The following is a 22,605-nucleotide window of genomic DNA, read 5'->3' as shown; positions in this document are numbered from 1 at the left end:
TGGCGACCAAACTTTTTTGTCTACCTCCTTGGTTGCTGGACCGCACTATGGAAAGCACAGAGGCTACTTCCGGTTCATTCCTTTGTCAGCCCCTGAAGGATAAAACCGATTGGATGAATCTTATACACCGTGGAGACCCTGAATGCCGGGAACAGCTGCACAAGGAACTGGAAGTAGTTGCTGTGCATTTCGTAATGCGATCCAGCAACCAGGAAGTACAGTCATTCTGGTATCAGAGCAACAGAAGCTCTTGGCCGTGTTTACACCTTACATCCGACAAATTTGGAATGCTTCTATCACCGAAGTTTGCTTTACACCTTTACAGGTCCTACTTCCTTCGAAGACCTTAGGACTGTGGATGGGGAAGTTTGTCACACTTTTCGTGAGGCCTGCCTAAGGAGAGGTTTGTTGGAGGATGATGTGTAAACAAACATTCTTAAAATCCCAGGCAACGCCGGGTACTCCAGCTAGTAATAAATAAAGTGGACTTAGTCCAAATGAAATCATAATGTATTCCAGGAGGAGATAAGGTTGGCGATGTAGGGGGAGAGGTGGGATGCTCGGGGTTTTGAGTAAACGTTTGAAGCTGGCGAGGTTTGGTAAAAGTCTGACGTTCCAGGGATGGGGGGATGTAACCAGGTTTTAGGTGAGGTGTAATCAGAGGGAAGGGGTCGGGAGGTCGTATGGACAGAAATAAGGTTAGAGATTTTGGAGGGGGCAGAGTGACTGAGGGGGTCTATGTACTAAGCCTTGGAGAGAGAAAGTGGACAGAGATAAAGTACCAACCAATCAGCTCCTAACTGTCATTTTTCAAACACAGCCTGTAAAGTGACAGGAGCTGATTGGCTGGTACTTTAACTCCTTCCACTTTATCTCTCTCCAGGGCTTAGTACATAGACCCCTTCTGAGTGCTTTGCATGTGAAGGTCAGGAGATTGCACTGTATTTGGAGGGGAATTGAGAGGTGATGAAGCAGGTCACAGAGGGGGGGAGGCCGATGCAGAGCATTTTAATAGGAAAATGAGACGGACAGCAGCGTTCTTGATAGATGGAACCTATGAGAGTAATGGAGGGGCCAGAGGGGAGGAGGTTACATTAGTCGAGTCGGGAGACGATGAGTATGAGAACAGGTCTGGGACACTGGATGGGCCCCCCCCAGAAGAAGATGTAATAGGGTGAGTGTTTAGAAAATGTGAGAGTTTAGCAGTAACCTCTCACACTACTACATTGGTCAAGTTGCATTTTCAAAATGGGAAAACATCTAGATGAGAGTTTAAATCGTGGGAGTTTTTTGGGTCTGAAAACAGGTGACTTTGCCTGTTCTCGGCCTCTATTACACTGGCCGAGTTTAAAAAGTATCAGACTTTACTCTCACATTTTCTAAACTCTCACCCTATCACATTTGGCCCAATGAGTTTACTTTTGGACATGTTGAATTTGAGAAATCGCTGGGACATCCAGGATGAGGTGGCAGAGAGGCAGGGAGAGACAGGAGCGAGGATAGGGAATGAGAGTTCAGGGGAGGAAAGGTAGATTTGAGTGTCATCAGCATATAGGTATTGTAGGAAGCCGATGGAGTTGATGAGCATCGTCAGTACATTTTTTTTACATAGTCTGACATTTCAATATGAACAAAGGACCTGATTCAGACCCGCTCGCTAGTTGCGGTTGCTCGCTCCCTGTGTATGTAAATTTTGCAAAGTGACGTCAAGGCAGCCCCTCGTTCGGCAAGGCATAAGCATGCCCACTATGTCTTGGCGAGCGATCACTTTGTGTTTATAGACGCCCACCAGCCTGTCTTTAGCCGCCCACTAGCGTACGTCATCTCCAGGAAGTATATACAACCATCGGTACATCGGGTTCCATCGGATATGACCGCAGCGCTTGCGGTTGACTGTACCCTACCGCAAGCACTGCGAGCAGTTCAGTGTATTATTCAACCAGGTGACGTGTACTATGACGCTGTCCGTTAATTATGCACGCCCCAGAAATGGCGTGAAAACACTCTGGCACGCCTGCGTCCGCAACTCCACTCCCCCGTTCTACTGGCCTGCCCTTGTTACCACCCACCAACGGTCTCTCCTGTCATTCATTCCACTGGGCTGTCTTTTGCGAGCGAGCAAAATCCGATCACTCGTACTAGTTTGCGCACGCGCAGTGCGAACTACACGTATGCACACATTAGCGAACATCGTCTGCAACGAGCGGCCACTTGCTAGCGAGCGGGTCTGAATCAGGCCCAAAGTACTTTCATCAGGGATGCAAACCAGTATGTGTATCTTATCAACTGGTGTACTAGACCTGTCCTTGCAGGTGCAGGCTGTTTAGCTGGGGTGCAGTGAGCACCGTGTCAGTGTTTTTCTGGATAAGAAGCACAGTATAAACGTAAAGAGAAAACGATATTCTGTCCCAGTGCTGAGGAGCGCCTGTGAGGGTAGAAATAGCGCACTCTCTAGCGTTCATTATCATATTCTGTGGTTGAGGATAATAAAAACAACATACGAAGCAACAAACATCAGCTCTTACCTCCAGGCGACACCTCTCGCCTCAACGACAAGATCCACGAGGGATGTCGCTTTAGCACCGAAAGCAGCCTAAAAGCACAATTACAAATACTATAATTAAATTTGCAACTGGCAAAGTACTTACTCTCACCCAGTGACGGAAACGATGGCATGAAATACTCAGGAAAATACTGTTTTATCTCACTATTCATATTTACATGGGGCAGCACAGATGGTGTAATGGTTAGCATTACCGCCTCCCAGCACAGGTCTTGGGTTCGATTCCCACCACAGCCCTAACTGTGTGGAGTTTGCATATTCTCCCTGTGCTTGTGTGGGGAGAATATATATCAGTAGGTTAATTGGCTACTGACCGAGTGTGTGTGTGTACGTACGTGTGGTAGGAAATATAGGGCCTGATTCACTAAGGATCGCAAGTGCAATTGCAATAGCGATTACGTACGCAGTTCAACTGCGATAGTATGATAATCCATTGCGATCGCTATGCGATCGCTATGCCACCGCTGCACTACACAATGATGCCCACTTTACCTTACACACATCCGTAATCCTTAGCAAGACTGTGAAACCATCGGTAACATGGAGTACCATCGCAGCCTCACGCACACTTGCACAAGCCCTGACCTAACTCAGGAATTGCTAACCTCATCGCACGCCATGTGTACTCAACCTGTGTTGGTATCGCACCCCTGTAACGATGTTCGAACGCACCCCCCTGTCACCACCCACAAATGGCACTTCGTGTCAATCACTCTGCGATGGGTCTGCAAGGTTTCTGCGATCGCAGACCCGATGGAAATGACCGGTTCATGCGCAGAATGCAACAAACAGCCGATTGCGTGCGTGATCGCAGTTGCGATCGGTAGTGAAACAGGCCCATAGAGTGTAAGCTCCACTGGGGCAGGGACTGATGTGATTAGTCAGATATTCTCTGTAAGCTGCTGTGGAATATGTGTGCGCTATATAAATAACTGGTAATAAATAATGCTGACCTTGTGGATACAGTATGTTCTAAACTACAAAACGTATTTGTCACACCCTCCTGCATTATATCTGCATTATCTACTACATCCTCCATCATTATATTTACCAGTCTAAAAAGTAGGGACCTGTTCAAGATAGCTTAGGGGTCGAATCAGACCAGGACGCTAAGCTGCGCTCTCTCGCTGCCAAAAGGGGCCGGGTATGCAAATTCTGCAATCGCACTGACTGGTGTAAGGACTACCCTCTATGTCTTTGAGAGCTACGGCAGAGCGAACGCACGCCGGTATAAAGACGCCCACTTTTCTTTCTTAGCACACGTCATCTCCAGGAAGTGTATGATTAATCAGAACCATCGAAGCTGCAGGCAGCACTTGAGGTAGACCCTACCCCAAAGCAAGCACTGCGATAACTGCAGGCTGAAATACAACCAAGTGTACAATGACGTTTCAATGCTAATTATGCACACCCATAAAACTCTGTTTAGAAGCCCAAACACGCCTACGTTCGCAGCACCTTCCCCTGTTACCACCCACAAACGGCACATTCTGTCACTCAAAGTAGCGTCCAGTCTTTGTGTTAAGAGCGCACGATTCCCGATCGCAAGGACTGGTTCGCGCACGCGCACTGCATACGCATGTGCAGACGGGCGACAATCGCCCATAGCATGCGTCCGCGGCTTAGCGTCCGGGTCTGACTTGGGCCCTTAGTCCCCAGACTCCCCACTTTCTAACATGCCCTCCTGCATTATACAGCCCTCTATCAATTACTCTCCTGCATTATACAACCCTCTATCCATTACTCTCCTGCATTATACAACCCTCTATCAATTACTCTCCTGCATTATACAACCCTCTATCCATTACTCTCCTGCATTATACAACCCTCTATCCATTACTCTCCTGCATTATACAACCCTCTATCCATTACTCTCCTGCATTATACAACCCTCTATCCATTACTCTCCTGCATTATACAACCCTCTATCCATTACTCTCCTGCTTTATACAGCCCTCTATCCATTACTTTCCTGCATTATACAGCCCTCTATCCATTACTCTCCTGCATTATACAACTCTCTATCCATTACTCTCCTGCATTATACAACCCTCTATCCATTACTCTCCTGCATTATACAACCCTCTATCCATTACTCTCCTGCATTATACAACCCTCTATCCATTACTCTCCTGCATTATACAACCCTCTATCCATTACTCTCCTGCATTATACAACTCTCTATCCATTACTCTCCTGCATTATACAACCCTCTATCCATTACTCTCCTGCATTATACAACCCTCTATCCATTACTCTCCTGCATTATACAACCCTCTATCCATTACTCTCCTGCATTATACAACCCTCTATCCATTACTCTCCTGCATTATACAACCCTCTATCCATTACTCTCCTGCATTATACAACCCTCTATCCATTACTCTCCTGCATTATACAACCCTCTATCCATTACTCTCCTGCATTATACAACACTCTATCAATTACTCTCCTGCATTATGCAACCCTCTATCCATTACTCTCCTGCATTTTAATTACTGGGGACATACAGTAGGGGGTTGGCAACGTTCAAGCAGCAGAAAAAACTACATTAAAAATGGCAAATGAGAATGAATGTCACATCTGCCTAAGGTATATGCGTATTTGGTATACATGCTATATACAGCCCTGTACTATAATATGACCACTATGACAAACATTACACAGGAGTACACTCCAGCATGTTTCCAATCATTAGGAAATGAGAGTGATTCTTGTAGGAAAAGGACATTGTATTTGTAGGAAACGTAGGGCAGGAATGCATGCGAGTATGCCCATATTTTTAAAGCAGCAAGCATGTTAAAGGCTAATGCAGCTTGGTTTAGCATTTAACATGCTTGCTGCTTTCAAAATATGGGCATACTCGCATACCTGATTCAGACCTGCTCGCTAGCAAGCGCTCGCTCGTTGCTGGCGATGTTCGCAAATGTGCGCATGCATATAATTCGCAGTGCACGTGCGCCAACAAGAATGAGCGATCGGGATGCAAAGACAACCCAGTGGAATGAGTGACAGAGGCCGTTTGTGGGTGGTAACTGGGGCAGGGCTGTAGTAACGGGGGAGTGGAGTTTCGGACGCAGGCGTGCCAGAGTGTTTCAACGCCGTTTCTGGGGCGTGCATAATTGACAGGCAGCATCATAGTATACGTCACCTGCTTGAATTTTACACTGAACTGCTCGCAGTGCTTGCAGTAGGGTACAGTCAAACGCAAGTGCTGCGGTCATTTCCGATGGTAACAGATGCACCGATGGTTGTATATACTTCCTGGAGATGACGTACGCTAGTGGGCGGCTAAAGACAGGCTGGTGGGCGTCTGTAAACACAAAGTGATCGCTCGCCAAGACATAGTGGGTGTGCTAACGCCTTGCCGTGCAAACGCCTGCCTTGACGTCACTTAGCTGAATTTCCATACGCTGGGAGCGAGCAGCCACATCTAGTGAGCGGGTCTGAATCAGGCCCTTAGCCCATAGTGTCTGAAATTTGGAAATATTACAAAGCAAAAGAAATGTATTATTAATGAAACTGCTCTATATGAGCACTTACCGTCAACGAATCACCCAAAGCTGCCACCACTTTAATGTCCCCTGCGCGTAGTTTATGAACTGGAAGAGAGATACAGATGCTAGTTAGTTACAGTGACATCATCAGACATGGTCAATAAATATTGGGCACTAGAACATTCATTATGTGAAATAACAGGTCTGGTCAGTAAAACAGGAGATATGGTAAGAACTTACCTTTGTTATCTCCGTTTCTACGAAGTCCTTAGGGTCCACAGGGATACCTTGGGGTATAGGGCTTGGCTCCAGCCATGGGCACCACAGAGTTAAAGATGTTCCTCCCAAGATGCTTCGGGCCCCCTCCTATACCCCGCCCCCAGGCCAAGGCACCTCAGTTTTAGCATCAAGCCATAGGCCGGGAGAGAGGAAAAAGGAAGAAGAAAGTCTGGAACACACAAGATTCACATTCTCATAGAAAAAGGAGACAGAAACTGGTGACCAGAACAACACCCTACGGAAGCACGGGGCGTTAGGGCGGGCGCCCTGTGGACCCTAAGGACTTCGTAGAGACGGGGATAACAAAGGTAAGTTCTTACCATATCTCCTGTTTTCTACCTCAGGGTCCTTAGGGATCCACAGGGATACCTTGGGGATGTCCCAAAGCAGTATCCTTCAAGGGAGGGGACGCTCCTGTGCCGAGAGGAGAATCCGCCGCCCGAAGGAAGCATCCTGAGAAGCAAATGTGTCAAAGGCGTAATGCTTGACGTAAGTATGGACAGAGGACCACGTGGCCGCCTTACAAAGCTGAAGAACTGAGGCGCCACATCGAGCTGCCCACGAAGGTCCCACAGATCTTGTAGAATGAGCTTTCACAGAGGGTGGCACTGGAAGTCCCTCATGAGTGTATGCCTCAGAGATCGCCATGCAGATCCAGTGTGCCAAAGTCTGTTTATTGGCAGGCCAACCCCTCTTATGAAATCCATATAGTACAAACAAAGAGTCCGATTTTCTCAAAGAACTGGTACGGTCCACGTAAATCCGCAGAGCCCGTACCACATCCAAAGAAGCCTCACCAGCTGAGAGATCAGATGAATTAAAGGCTGGGACCACAATTTCCTCGTTAATGTGGAAACTAGACACTACTTTAGGAAGGAATTCGGGACGGGTACGAAGTACCACCCTATCCGAATGAAAAATTAGAAATGGGGGACGACACGAAAGAGCCCCCAAATCCGACACCCTTCTGGCTGAAGCAATAGCCAAAAGGAACACTGTTTTTGCCGTAAGCCATTTCAGATCCACAGAACCCAGAGGTTCAAATGGAGGATCCTGTAGCGCCTTCAGGACCACAGCCAGATCCCTTGGAGCTACCGGATGGACATAGGGAGGCTGGATGCGAAGGACACCCTGCATAAAGGTACGGATATCAGGCCGCGTAGCAATCCTTCGTTGAAACAAACCCGACAGGGCAGAAACATGCACCTTCAGTGAAGCAAGGCGTAGACCTAAATCCAAGCCTGCCTGAAGGAAAGCCAACACTCTCGATATTCTAAACTCGCGAGGATCGTAAGCTTTAGGGCGACACCACTCAAAATATGTATGCCACACCCTGTGATAAATTCTATCTGAAGCCGGCTTACGAGCATGTAACATGGCATTGACCACCGCTTTAGAGAAACCCTTGGTCCTCAAGAGGGAAGTCTCAAGAGCCGACTCAGGTCCGGGTAGAGACAAGGACCCTGAAACAATAGGTCCGGCCTCTGAGGTAACAGCCAAGGAGTGTCGATGGACAGACACTGGAAATCCGAGTACCAACTCCTTCTGGGCCACGCAGGGGCCACCAGCAGGATCTTACCTCCTTCCTGCCTGAACTTTTGAATTACTCGAGGTAGCAGGGAGAACGGAGGAAACAGGTACGTGAAGTGGAAGTTCCATCGTGCCGACAGAGCGTCCACCAGGAGAGCTCCTGCGTCTCTTGTTCGGGATCTGTACGCCCACAGCTTGCGGTTGTGTCTGGAGGCCATGAGGTCTATTTCGGGAAGACCCCACTTGTCCACCAGGAGTTGGAACACCTCCTGGTGAAGAGACCATTCCCCCTTCTGTACATCGTGGCGGCTGAGGAAGTCCGCCTCCCAGTTGAGCACACCCGGAATGAAGACGGCCGAAATGGCTGGAAGATTGCCTTCTGCCCAAGTCAGGATGCGGGACACCTCCCTTAGAGCCGCTTGGCTTCGAGTTCCTCCCTGATGATTTAGGTAAGCCACCGTGGTGGCGTTGTCTGACTGAACCTGCACAGGTTTCCCCAGCAGGAACGGTCTTGCATGCTGCAGCACCCTGAACACTGCTCGAATTTCCAATATATTGATTGGCAGGTCCGATTCCTCTGACATCCACCGGCCCTGGAAGATGTGAGGGCCTGTCACAGCGCCCCAGCCCCTAAGGCAGGCATCCGTTGTTAGAAGGACCCAATCCGAAATCCAAAACGGACGTCCCCTGCTGAGATGAGACTTTTGTAACCACCACGTCAAAGACAGGCGCACTTCCGGAGTGAACCTGATCATCTGCGTCTTTATTCTACGGGGATTTCTGTCCCATCTGGACAGGATCAACATTTGAAGAGGCCTGGAATGGAACTGGGCATACTCCACCATGTCGAACGTTGACACCATGGAACCCAGTAACTTCATCGCTGAGAGAAGAGACACTCGGCGACTGCTTAGAACATTGCGTATCTTGGACTGCAACAGGGCTATCTTTTCCTCCGTCAAGAAGATCCTCTGTTGCTGAGAGTCCAACAATGCCTCGAGATGGACCATTCTCTGAGAAGGAATTAGAGAGGACTTCTTCCAATTCACTATCCAGCCGTGAGCCTGCAATACTGATATTGTCAGTTGTAGATGGCTGCAAGGGACTTGTGGCGACCCTGCCAACAACAGAAGGTCGTCCAAGTAATGTAACAGGCGAACTCCCTGTAACCGCAGGTGTGCCGCCATGACCGCCATTACTTTTGTGAACACCCGAGGAGCCGTGGAAAGGCCAAACGGTAGTGCCTGAAACTGGTAATGGAGGTCCGACACTGTAAATCTGAGGTAACGCTGATGAACCCTGGCAATGGGGATATGCAGGTAAGCATCCTGAATATCCAGGGACACCATAAAATCCCCTGGCTGCATAGCTAAAACAATAGAACGCAGAGTCTCCATTCGGAACCGAGGGACCCTTAAAAATTTGTTCATGGACTTGAGGTTGAGTATAGGTCGGAAATGATCCATTTGGCTTTTGAACCAGAAAAAGGTTGGAGTAATATCCGGTCCCTCTCAGGGATAACGGAACAGGTTCTATTACTCCCATCTGAAGCATAAAACGCACCTACTCTTGGATCGCTAGAGCCTTCGTTGGATCTGAAGGACGTGCTGTTACAAAGAACTGATGAGGAGGCCTTCTGCGGAAGGAGAGGGCATATCCCTGAGATACCACCTCCCTTACCCAAGTGTCTGTGGTGGTTTTGAACCAACACTGGGCGTATTGCAGAAGTCGGCCTCCCACCTTGGGATCCCCCAAGGGGAGGCCCAACCCGTCAGGCTGAGGGTTTGTCGTCCGGCATGGCAACTGGACGTCTGGTACTCCAAGCTTGCTTCTTGGTCTTAGCAGTCTTTTTGGGACCTGAAGGTCTCGGAAAGGACTGAACCCTAGGTTTTCCCGGTGGGCGATAGGGCCGAAAGGACGGAGTCGGGGCTGAAGGTAGACATGCAGATTTGGTAGCCGCCAACATGTCAACTATCTTGTCCAAAGCTGGTCCAAACAGGACCTGCCCATTGTAGGGTAAGCATTCAAAGCCTCTCTTGGATTCAGCGTCCGCCCTCCAAGAACGTAACCACAAGGAGCATCGAGCGGCCACAGCCGCTGCAGAAATCCTAGAAGTAAGCAGGCTCAAATCCAAAGCTGCTTCGTTAATGTACGTAGCGCAATCCCGAAGGTTACCCACTGACACAACCTGCTCGCTGGTACCCTCAGAAGCAAATGATGCTTCCAAAGCGTCCGCCCACCTTTCCATAACCTGAGCCACCCAGCAGACAGCCATAGCTGCTCTAGATGCTCCTCCAGTAAGGGAATAGATAGACTTTAGGCAGATCTCCACCTTACGGTCTGTAGTATCCTTCAGAGAAGACAGACGGCATAGGCAAAGTTGCGCTCTTTACTAAGCGCGTCACATGAGAATCCACCTGAGGAGGAGACTCCCATTTAGTGAAGTAATCTTCCGCAAAGGGATATGCACAAGCCAGACGCTTGTGAGGTTGAAATCTTTTTCCTGGAGATTTCCAGGCCTCCTCCATGTGATCAACTAGCTGACCAGATAGAGGGAAAACTGCTGCAGCTCCTTTAACCTCTTTAAAATAAGCATGAGTAGGCGCTGCAGGTAGGTTGTCGTCAGTAATTACCATGGCCGCACGGACTGCCCGCATGAGGTCTGGAATGTAAATACTAGACTTAGCTTCTGCCCCTGCTTGGAGAGTGTCAGTGTCCGACAAATCTAGAATTTCGCCCTCATCAGACGAGCCGTCATCCTCATCATCCTGAGCGGATGGATATGACAATAACGGTCTTTTAGCAGGTCTAGATTGATCCTGCTGAGAGCCCCGCACCCCAGAATCAGACAAACCTGGGTCAGCCTGACTAAGGACATGTTGCGGTGGGCACTGCATTACTATCGGCCCCGGAACTCCTAGAACAGGAGGCGGGACTACCGCCTGCTGTGCAAACCCAAATTGTGGAAACGCAGGAGGGGCTGCAAGCCTATTTATAAGAACAGTCAGGGCTTGTGCAAAACAAGCCCAAGGTGGTTCCTGAGAGGTGCTGGGTACAGCAGAGGTACCAGGGATGGCCAAACGTGCAGCACATAACCCATCCTGAAGTACCGCCCCCTCCCCCACACCTGCTTTACATCTGGAGCAGGAAAATAGGAGAGGTGCTCCTCTAGCAGAGTCCTCACTGGACATAGTGGTATGTGAAACTCCTCTCACAGAAATAAATCTTAAACTGTGAGGTAAATTCCTACCCTGACAGTACTGGCAATGAGAGGGCTGGTCAGGAGGAAGAAATAGGGATAGCTAAAATGGCTGACAGGAGAAAGATCAGGCACACAGCGCTAGCATAAAGTCACATAAAATGCAGAAAACCCTGCACTAAGTGCACTATCACATACACAGACTTACAGTCTGGCAGTGATAGCGCCCAGGCTCCGCACCCTGCACCCCAGCGTACTGCACATAAAATGGCCGCCGGAGGATGAAGGGAGGCGGGCCTGGGGATCGCTGCCTCAGCCCGCCAAAACCTCAATGGAAGGCGGCAGAGAGCAATGATGGGGAGGAGCCTCTGTGCACTACATGGTAGGCATCCTCCCCTGGCAGGCCATTAACCCCCCGGGATGCTGGAGCGTGTTTCGCAACGCTCCAGCCCCGTATCCCTGGTGGTCTAGTGGAGAGAGCAGGCATCCGCCTGGCTCCACTATACTGCCGTCCCCAGGGAGCCCCCCGCCCTAAGGACACCGGACTGTGAGTCAGCGGGCGCCTACCGCAGACGCCCGCTGCTTACCTTATGCAGCCCCCTGTAGATCCGGCCACAGTCCAAGGCCCGCGGGGGTTCCGCTAGCTGGAACCCTCGAGCCCGCCGAGCTCCCCGGATCGCTAGCGGTGGTCGGCGCCGGCGGGTGTGTCGGAGCGGTAGCATGGATGTCCGCTGGACAGTCCTATGCTACCGCTCTTGAAGATCTTCAGGGGCTGTTAAACACAGCCCCCCTCTGCGATGACCCAGCTCCCGGCCGGGCACCTACTGAAACTGAGGTGCCTTGGCCTGGGGGCGGGGTATAGGAGGGGGCCCGGTGCATCCTGGGAGGGACATCTTTAACTCTGTGGTGCCCATGGCTGGAGCCAAGCCCTATACCCCAAGGTATCCCTGTGGATCCCTAAGGCATACTTGCCTACCCTCCCGATTTGGTCGGGAGCCTCCTGAAAATCGGGTGCCGCTCCCGACCTCCCGGGATGGCAGGCAAGTCTCCCGGCTGCCGCGGATCCCTCCTGTCCCACCGCAATAACTTCTAAAACCCCGGCAGCGAAGGGGGGCGGTGACGCGATCCGCGTCATTTTGGCACTGCCCCCTGCTTCACACTGCCTGTAATATCGGCAGTGTGTAGCGGGGGCGGGGCCAAAATGAGGCGCTCACGTGGCTCCGCCCCCACCCCGTCCGCAAAAACTTGTCACCTGGCCGGCCACGCCCCGTTTGCTGGCCACGCCCCCCCAGTAATGCCGATCTGGTTGCTCCCTCCCGGAAGGGGCAGCCAGATAGTCGGCATGTATGCCCTAAGGACCCTGAGGTAGAAATATTGGGTACTAGAACATTCACTATGTGATATAACAGCTCTGGTCAGTAGGCCTGATTCTGACCCGCTCGCTAGATGCGATCGCTCCCTTGCAGAAAGGGGCTGGATATGTAAGTTATGCGCTCGCACTGTGTCGCGGAAGGACGCCCACTGTGTGTTAGCGAGCTACGGCAAAGTGCACTCGCAAGTGTCTAAAGACGCCCCCTTGACACTCTCAACACATGTCATCTCCGGGTAATTATTGATTCATCGGGACCATCGAAAGCCATCGGAGCTGCTCGTAGCCCTTGCGGTTGCCTTAACCTTCCGCAAGCACAGCGATCAGTGCGGGCTGAAATACATTCAGGTGACATGTCCCATTACGCTACTTTGTTAATTATGCACGCCCTTTAAACGGCGTTTGGGCTGCCTGACACGCCTGCGTTCGCACATCTACTCCCCCGTTCACAAGCCGCTTCCCCTGTTACCACCCACAAACGGCACAATCTGTCACTCAAAGCAGCGGCCTGATAGTGGCGTTCGAGCTACAAAATCAGATTGCAACAAAAGACTTGTGCACGTGCACTGCGAATTATACGCATGCGCAGATGGGCAAAAATCGCACCGAGCGAGCGTGCCTTAGCGAGCGGGTCTGAATCAGGCCCAATATGTATTGAGTACTAGACCATTCACTATGTGATATAACAGCTCTGGTCAGTAAGTATTGGGTACTAGACCATTCACTATGCGATATAACAGCGCTGGTCACTAAGTATTGGGTACTAGACCATTCACTATGCCATAGAACAGCTCTGGTCACTAAATATTGGGTACTAGACCATTCCCTATGTGATATAACAGCGATAGTCAGTGTATTTTGGGTACTAGACCATTCACTATGTGATATAACAGCGATAGTCACTAAGTATTGGGTACTAGACCATTCACTATGTGATATAACAGCGATAGTCAGTATGTATTGGGTACTAGACATTCACTATGTGATATAACAGCGATAGTCAGTATGTATTGGGTACTAGACCATTCACTATGCGATAGAACAGCTCTGGTCACTAAGTATTGGGTACTAGACCATTCACTATGTGATATACGGTAACAGCGATAGTCAGTATGTATTGGGTACTAGACCTTTCAGTATGCGATATAACAGCGCTGGTCACTAAGTATTGGGTACTAGACCATTCACTATGTATAACAGCGATAGTCAGTATGTATTGGGTACTAGAGCATTCACTTTATGATATAACAGCTCTGGCCAGTATACATTGGGGATACTGTATACTGGAGGTACTGTATACTGGGGATATATAAATATGCTAGATCAGTATTTCTCATCCTTTGTACACCCAACACCTCATGTTTTCAGGATATCTATCTATGAGAACATGTGGGATAATTACTGACACAGCCAAATAGATTTACTCACCTAAGTTGGGAAACCCTAAAAGATTTGGGGGAGGTTACTTGTGGACCAGAGTGGAGAAACTCTGTATTGAACCATCTGCATTGTGATATGAGAGCTGCAATCATTGTACAAGGTTCCCCTGTGACCTCATCATAGTTAAAGTGACCCCTCTCTGTATTGATGGTGACAGTGATGATAAGGCAGATAGTACACTATGGAGCTCATTCAGACCTGCTTGCGAAATGCAGCCGCTCGCTGGCAAAAAGGGGCCGGATATTTAAATTAAACGCTCGCACTGCGTGGCGTAAGGACGCCCTCCATGTCTTAGCGAGCTACGGCACAGTGTGCTCACTAGTGTATAAAGACGCCCCCTATCCCCTCACAACACATGTCATCTCCTGGAATTGTTTGATTAATTGGTAACATCGAGAGCCATCGGAGCTGCTTGCAGCCCTTGAGGTAGCCTTACCCCGCCGCAAGCACTGCGATCAGTGCTGGCTGAAATACATGCAGGTGACATGTACAATGACGCTTCTTTGCTGATTATGCACGCCCTTTAAACGGCGTTTTGTCGGCCTGACACGCCTGCATCTGCAACACCACTCCCCCGTTTACAAGCACCTTCCCGTTACCACCCACAAACGGCACTATCTGTCACTCAAACTAGTGGGCAGTCTGTGTGCTACGAGCACACGATTCCCCATCGCTGAGACAGGCACTGCGAATTATACGCATGCGCATCGTCCGGCAGCGAGCGATCGCGCTTCAGCGATCGGGTCTGAATCAAGTCCTATGTATCTGCATTACAGATCTATGGACACAGGACTCAGGGAAAGTCTCACCTGATGTAGGAATGCTGTCAGAAGTTGGATTGCCATAGCACACCATGTCACTGCCCCAGTTCTACATCACCGGAGGTAAAACAGGTTATTATATTATACAATAATATGAGATATGGTAAGAACTTACCCTTGTTATCTCTATTTCTACGAAGTCCATAGGGTTCCACAGGATACCTTGGGGTATAGGTGTGACGTCAGTCGCAGGGCACCAAAGAGTTAAGCTTTCAGCCTCCCAGGATGCACTAGGTCCCCCTCCTATACCCCGCCCCCGGGCCAAGGCACCTCAGTTAGTTACCAAGCCATAGGCCGGAGGAGGAGAAGGAAGAGAGAGAAAAAAGATCTGGACACATACAAGAATCACATTCTCACCAGAGGGAGACGGAAAACCGGTGACCAGAGCAAAGCCCATCTGCAGCACAGGTGCGACAGGGCGGGAGTCCTGTGGAACCCTATGGACTTCGTAGAAATAGAGATAACAAGGGTAAGTTCTTACCATATCTCATATTTTCTACTTCAGGGTCCATAGGGTATCCACAGGATACCTTGGGGATGTCCCAAAGCAGTATCCTTTAAGGGTGGGGACGCTCCTGTGCAGAAAGGAGAATCCGCCGCCCGAAGGAAGCATCCTGAGAGGCGAAGGTGTCAAACCTGTAGTACCTCACGAAGGTATGGACAGAAGACCACGTAGCAGCCTTGCAGATCTGAACTGCCGAGGCACCACGTCGAGCTGCCCACGAAGGACCCACAGACCTAGTGGAATGAGCCTTCAGAGAAGGAGGGACCGGTAGGCCTTCATGAAGATAAGCTTCAGAAATAGCCATACGGATCCAGGCTGCCAAAGTTTGCTTTGAAGCAGGCCAACCCTTTTTACGGAAGCCATAGAGGACAAACAAAGCGTCCGACTTCCTAAACGAAGAAGTGCGGTCAACATAAGTCCTTAAGGCCCGCACAACATCCAAAGAGGCCTCACCCATGGAAAGACCCGGTGAGTTAAAGGCCGGAACAACTATTTCCTCGTTAACATGAAACTGGGAAACAACTTTGGGAAGAAACTCGGGCCGAGTGCGGAGTACTGCCCTGTTCCCATAAAAAACCAAGAAAGGGGGTCTACAAGAAAGAGCCCCTAACTCAGAAACACGTCTGGCCGAAGCAATGGCCAGAAGGAAAACAGTCTTAGCTGTTAGCCATTTAAGATCCACTGAGCCCAGTGGTTCAAACGGCGGTCCTTGGAGAGCCCTCAGGACCACAGCCAAATCCCAAGGCGCCACAGGTGGAACAAAGGGCGGCTGAATGCGGAGAACACCCTGCATAAAGGTGCGCACATCCGGGATTGTAGCAATCCTACGGTGAAACCAGACAGATAGGGCCGAAACCTGTACCTTCAAAGAAGCAAGGCGAAGCCCATGATCTAGTCCCGCTTGCAGGAAGGCGAGAATCCGAGACAGACGAAACTCCCGCGGTGCATAACCTCTCGGTCGACACCACTGGAAGAACGTATGCCACACGTGATGGTATATTCTCGCGGAAGACGGTTTCCGAGCTCGTAACATGGTACGCACCACAGAGCTGGAAAACCCCCGGGACCTCAGCATGGCCATCTCAACAGCCACGCCGTCAAAGACAGCCGAGTCAGGTCCGGGTGAAGGCAAGTACCCTGAGACAGAAGGTCCGGTCATAGCGGCAACCGCAGAGGACTGTCCACGGACAGACCCTGAAGGTCTGAGAACCAGTGCCGTCTGGGCCACGCGGGAGCTATCAACAGGAGCGTCCCTCCTTCCTGTTTGAATTTCCGGATTACCCGTGGAAGAAGGGAGACCGGAGGGAACAGGTATGCGAACCGGAACGTCCACCGGACGGACAGAGCATCCACCAGAGACGCCCCTTCGTCTCTTGTGCGAGACCCGTACACCGGCAACTTGTTGTTGTGCCGGGACGCCATGAGGTCGATTTCTGGAAGACCCCACCTGTCCACCAGTAGTTGAAAAACGTCCGGGTGCAGGGACCATTCCCCCGGATGAACGTCCTGGCGACTTAGAAAGTCCGCCTCCCAATTTAGCACTCCCGGGATGAAGACCGCTGATATGGCCGGAAGATTGCGCTCCGCCCAAACCAGGATCCGAGAGACCTCTACGAGAGCCGCCCGACTGCGAGTTCCTCCTTGCCTGTTTATGTAGGCCACGGTGGTAGCGTTGTCCGACTGGACCTGCACCGGGCGACCCTGGAGAAACCGCTGTGCCTGCTGGAGAGCATTGAAGACCGCACGGAGTTCCAAGATATTTATTGGAAGCTCCGCTTCTGTCGGCGTCCACCTGCCCTGGAACAAGTGTGGACCCGAAACTGCTCCCCAGCCCCGAAGACTGGCGTCCGTTGTCAACAGGACCCAATTTGGAACCCAGAACGGACGTCCCTTGTTGAGGTGGGTCGTCTGTAACCACCACGCAAGGGACAGGCGAACCTCCTGGGTGAGCACAATCGTCTGGGACTTCAGAGACTGAGTCAGCCCGTTCCACTTGGACAGGATCAGGTGCTGCAGAGGTCTGGAGTGAAACTGGGCGTATTCCACCATGTCGAACACCGACACCATGGAGCCCAGTAACCTCATCGCCGAGTGTAAGGACACCCGGCGGCTGTGCAGGCAACTGCGCACCCTTGACTGTAAAGCAGAGATCTTGTCCTCCGTCACGAAGATCCTTTGCTGTCCCGAGTCCAATAAGGCTCCAAGATGCAGAATCCTCCGAGACGGGATTAGAGTGGACTTCTGCCAGTTGATTAGCCAGCCGTGCCGTTGCAGCAGTGCAATGGTCAGGTCCAAGTGGCGTAACAGGAGCTCTGGAGATCCTGCCACCAATAACAGGTCGTCCAAATACGGTAACATGCGGACTCCCTGCAGCCGCAGAGAAGCCGCCATGACCGCCATCACCTTGGTGAAAACACGTGGTGCTGTTGCCAGGCCAAAAGGTAACGCCCGAAACTGGAAGTGGTCGCTGCGGATTGCAAACCTGAGGAACTGTTGATGGCGCAAAAGAATAGGGACATGCAGGTAAGCGTCCTGTATGTCCAATGACACCAAGTAGTCCCCAGGTTCCAGCGCCAGAATGATGGACCGTAGGGTCTCCATCCGAAACTTCGGGACCCGCAAAGACTTGTTGAGTGCTTTGAGGTTGAGAATCGGACGATATGACCCATTGGGTTTCTGTACCAAAAATAGATTTCAATAGAAACCCTGGCCCCTCTGGGAGAATGGAACAGGCACTATAACTCCAGCCTGGAGCATAGTGTGCAATACCTTCCGCAGCTCCGTAGCCTTGTTCCGGTCTGATGGGAGACCCGTGGTGAAGAAGCGAGCCGGGGGTCTGTGCCGGAAGGAGAGGGCGTATCCGTGGGAAACCACCTCCAGAACCCAAGTGTCTGTCGTAGTGGTCGACCAACACTGGGCGAACTGTAGCAGGCGGCCTCCCACCCTGGGATCCCCCAAAGGGAGGCCCGGACCGTCAGGCCGCAGGCTTGTCATCTGGCTTGGGGGCCGGACGTCTGGTACTCCATGCCTGCTTCCGGGGCTTGACCGATTTCTTAGGGCCAGCCTGTCGAGGAAACGACTGTGGTTTGGGCCTGCCCTGGGCCCTAGATGACCGAAAGGACGATGGTCCCGAACCAGAAGGAGCAGCGGCCGACGGGAGACAAGCAGATTTGGCTGCCGCCAGCGTGGCCACAATCTTATCCAGATCCGGACCGAAGAGAACTTCTCCGGTAAACGGCAACGCTTCCAGACCTTTCTTGGAATCTGCGTCCGCCTTCCAGGATCGCAGCCACAAGGTGCGACGAGCAGCTACCGCTGCTGAAGAAATTCTAGACACCAGAGTACTAATGTCTAGAGCCGCCTCGTTGATGCAGGTGGCCGAATCACGGAGATTGCCAATCAACTCCGCCTGTTCGGCCGGACAGTCGGATTCAAAAGAAGCCTCTAATGAATCCGCCCAGCGCTCCATCGCTCTGGCAACCCAGCAAATGGCCATAGCCGGCCGTGCTGCCCCCCCTGCAAGGGAATAAGCGGACTTCAGGCAGATTTCTACCTTGCGGTCCGTAGCATCCTTAAGGGAGGACATGGATGGCATCGGCAATGTGGCACTACGGACAAGACGGGTCACGTGAGAATCCACCTGTGGAGGGGATTCCCACTTAGCAAAATAATTATCCGCGAACGGATAAGCCACCGCCAGGCGTCTCTGCGGCTGGTATCTTTTGCCAGGTTGTTTCCACGCCTCCTCTAAATGGTCCACCAACTGACCCGAAAGAGGAAAGACTGTGACATCGCCCTTCACATCTTTGAAAAAGGCATACTTAGATTTAGCCGCTGGGGGAACTTCGTCCTCAATCACCAAGGCTGTGCGGACCGCCCGAATAAGTCCAGGAATATATACTTTGGACTTAGCATCAGCGTCCTTAGTATGGAGAGGTTCCTGATCGTAAGGATCTAGAATCTCCCCATCATCAGACGTCCCTTCGTCATCCTCATAAGGAGCGGACAGAGACGCCACCGGCCTTTTATGAGGCCGCATCACAGACTCCCCTTGCAACACATCCGACAAGTGCTGTACAGAACTCGTCAGGGAGTTAACCCACGCTGGCTCCTGAGAACCCGGGAGCGGGGAAATAGGGAGACTGTGGGGTACCACCAATTGTCGTGGGAACCCCTGCACGGGTGACGACACCACAGACTGCTGGGACAAACCCATCGGAGTAAACGCGGGCTGCGGAGCTAACAGGCCCACTAAAGCTGTTAACGCCTGAGCGAAACAAGCCCAGGGCGGCTCCTGTACCGGTGCTGTAACCGCAATAGGCCGCGCCATGGACAAACACTGCCGGCAAAGGTCCTCCGCGCTACCCTCCCCCTCCGCTAACGGTACTTTGCACGTGGTACACTGTAGCCGGAGGGGAAAATCACTTTCAGACATGATGGCACCACGTATGTGACCTCTCTCACCAATTAAGTATTAAATAGGCGAGAGACCACCCTGCAGCACCGCACCGCAAGGGCTTTAGCAGAAGAACAGGGACAGTAATAAAGCTGACAGTTTAGAGAAGAAAAGTTACAGGCAGCGCTAGCACAGTCACATACAATGCAGAGAAATAACAATTCCTGCACTAACAGCGCTGATTACTCAACTACACAGACACAGGGCCTGGTAGGGCACAGCGCTGCATACACAGACCTGAGCCACAGCGGAGGAGAGGTATGCGGGGGGACCCAGACCACGATGCTTCCGTCCAGCGCTTGCAGCAGCGTTCACCATGCGTTCTGGAGAAGATGGCCGCCGAGGAGCAGAGAGGAGGCTGGCCTGGGGGAGGAGCGCTGCCACAGGACCAGTCGGCAGCATGCAGAGAGGGTTGTGTGCAGCGGGGGAGGCGCCGGCTGTGAGACAGGGAAGGCGCGCTCCCCTGGCATGCATTTAACCCCTGGGACGCCGCAGCGCTACCGCTCTGCTGCGGTCCGCTGTCCCAGGGGGTAGTGGAAGCGCAGGTTGGTCGCCTGGCTCCACGCTGCAGCCAGTCCCCAGGGAGCCCCCTGCCTGGGGACTTAGGACCATGTGATCAGCGGGGACCCACCGCGGGACCCCGCTGCTTACCTCTGTCCCCCTTGAATCCGGCCATGGTCCGGAGCATCTGGGGTCACCGCTAGCTGTGACCCCAGACGCCCACCAGCATCCCCGGATCAGTACCGGCGTTCTGGTACCGGCGGGGTGTAGGGAAGACAGCATGGACGTCAGGACTGACTGTCCATGCTGTTCATCCAGATGTGCAGCCACAGCTGCATGAAGAAAAAGCTTCAGGGGCTCTTCTAGCCCCCACTCCAACAGGTGCACCCGACTCCGGCCGGGCACCAAACTAAACTGGGGTGCCTTGGCCCGGGGGCGGGGTATAGGAGGGGAACCTAGTGCATCCTGGGAGGCTGAAAGCTTAACTCTTTGGTGCCCTGCGACTGACGTCACACCTATACCCCAAGGTATCCTGTGGATACCCTATGGACCCTGAAGTAGAAATTATATTATCACATTACACTAAATACAGAAGCAATACAAATCTATTCTGCAGCACTCTGACATGTTACCAGGGATAGATTAGATTATACGTGGAGCCCCATTACTTATACATGATCTATCTATCTCATATCTATGGATCTATCTCATACACAGTACTGTGCAAATGTTTGGCAGGTGTGGAAAAAATGCTGCAAAGTAAGAATGCTTTCAAATATAGAAGTGTTAATAGTTTATTTTTATCAATTAACAAAATGCAAAGTGAATGAACAGAAGAGAAATCTAAATCAAATCAATATTTGGTGTTACCACCCTTTGCCTTCAAAACAGCATCAATTCTTCTAGGTACACTTGCAGACAGTTTTTGAAGGAACTCTGCAGGGAGGTTGTTCCAAACATCTTGGAGAACTGACCACAGATCTTCTGTGGATGTAGGCTTGCTCATATCCTTATGTCTCTAAATGTAAACCCAGACAGACTCGATGATGTTGAGATCAGGGCTCTGTGGGGGCTTTATCATCACTTCCAGGACTCCTTGGGCCTGATTCAGACCCACTCGCGAGCGGCTGTCCGCTCGCAAGTGGGTCGATGTTATGGACTGAGCATGCGCACGACGGAGGGAGCTCCGTCGTGCGCATGCGCCAGACGCGACGAGCGAAGGAAAGTCCTTCGCTCGTTGTGTCCGATCAAAGGGGGCGTGCTGTCAATGTTGATTGACAGCACGCCCCCTTTGGTGGGCGTGCCGGGGGCGTGCCTCCCTGACGGGGGCGTTCCCACGGGAACGCCTCCCGTCAGAAGCCGGCCCACTGACATCACTAGTGATGTCAGTGGGAGTGATTTTGGCTCTGATAGAGCCAAAATCACTCCGGAGCTTGCGGTTGAAAACCTCAACCGCAGGCTCCGGCTCGCAAATTCGATGGTCGCGATGGTCTCGACCATCGCGACCATCACAATGCACGCTCGTATAGCCTGTGGGTGGTGACCCACAGCTATACGAGCGTCCAGGAGGACGCTCCATGAAAATGGAGCCCGGCCCTCATTCAGAGCGTGCGCTCTGCTCAGAGCGTACGGCTCTGAATGAGGGCCCTTGTTCTTCTTTACGCTGAAGATAGTTCTTAATGACATTGGCTGTATGTTTGGGGTTGTTGTTCTCCTGCTGCAGAATAAATTTGGAGCCAATCAGGCGCCTCCCTGATGGTATTGCATGATGGATAAGTACCTGCCTGTATTTCTCAGCATTGAGGACACCATTAATCCTGACCAAATCCCCAACTCCATTTGCTGAAATTCAGCCCCACACTTGCAAAGAACCTCCACCATGCTTCACTGTTGCCTGCAGACACTCATTATTGTACCGCTCTCCAGCCCTTCAACTGCCTTCTGTTACAGCCAACTATTTACCATATTGACTCATCAGTCCAGAGCACCTGTTGCCATTTTTCTACACCTAGTTCTTATGTTTTAATACATAGCTGAGTCACTTGATCTTGTTACCACGTTGAAGGTATGGCTTTTTTGCCGCAATTCTTCCATGAAGATCACTTCTGGCCCGATTTATCCGATAAGTAGATGGGTGTACCTGGGTCCCACTGGTTTCTGCCAGTTCTGAGCTGATGGCACTGCTGAATATCTTCAGATTTGGAAGGTAAGTAAGCATGATGTGTCTTCCATCTGATGCACTAAGGCCCTCATTCAGAGCCGTACGCTCTGAGCAGAGCGCACGCTCTGAATGAGGGCCGCCCTCCATAATTATGGAGCGTCCTCCTGGACGCTAGTATAGCTGTGGGTCACCACCCACAGCCTATACGAGCGTGCAGTTTGATGGCCGCGATTGTCGTGACCATCGCGACCATCGAAACTGCGAGCCGGAGCCTGCGGTTGAGG

At 51.4% G+C, this 22,605-nt stretch overlaps 1 protein-coding gene across 1 annotated transcript in view; it reads right to left on the bottom strand.

The window, feature by feature from the left end:
• Positions 1–22,605, bottom strand: part of LOC148532313 (phospholipase B1, membrane-associated-like) — a 239,858-nt gene that overhangs the window by 49,741 nt on the left and 167,512 nt on the right. The window contains exons 45-47 of the mRNA XM_088467993.1: positions 14,687–14,747; positions 6,107–6,165; positions 2,526–2,593 (exon numbers count right to left, since the gene is read on the bottom strand). Of these exons, the coding sequence (XP_088324119.1) occupies positions 2,526–2,593; positions 6,107–6,165; positions 14,687–14,747 (188 nt within the window). The remainder of the gene's footprint in view (positions 1–2,525; positions 2,594–6,106; positions 6,166–14,686; positions 14,748–22,605) is intronic.

Source organism: Taudactylus pleione, unplaced genomic scaffold, assembly GCF_031769625.1.
Source record: "Taudactylus pleione unplaced genomic scaffold, aTauple2 ptg000079l, whole genome shotgun sequence".
NCBI classification, from domain to species: domain Eukaryota; kingdom Metazoa; phylum Chordata; class Amphibia; order Anura; family Myobatrachidae; genus Taudactylus; species Taudactylus pleione.
This window is presented reverse-complemented; position numbering and strand designations above follow the sequence as displayed.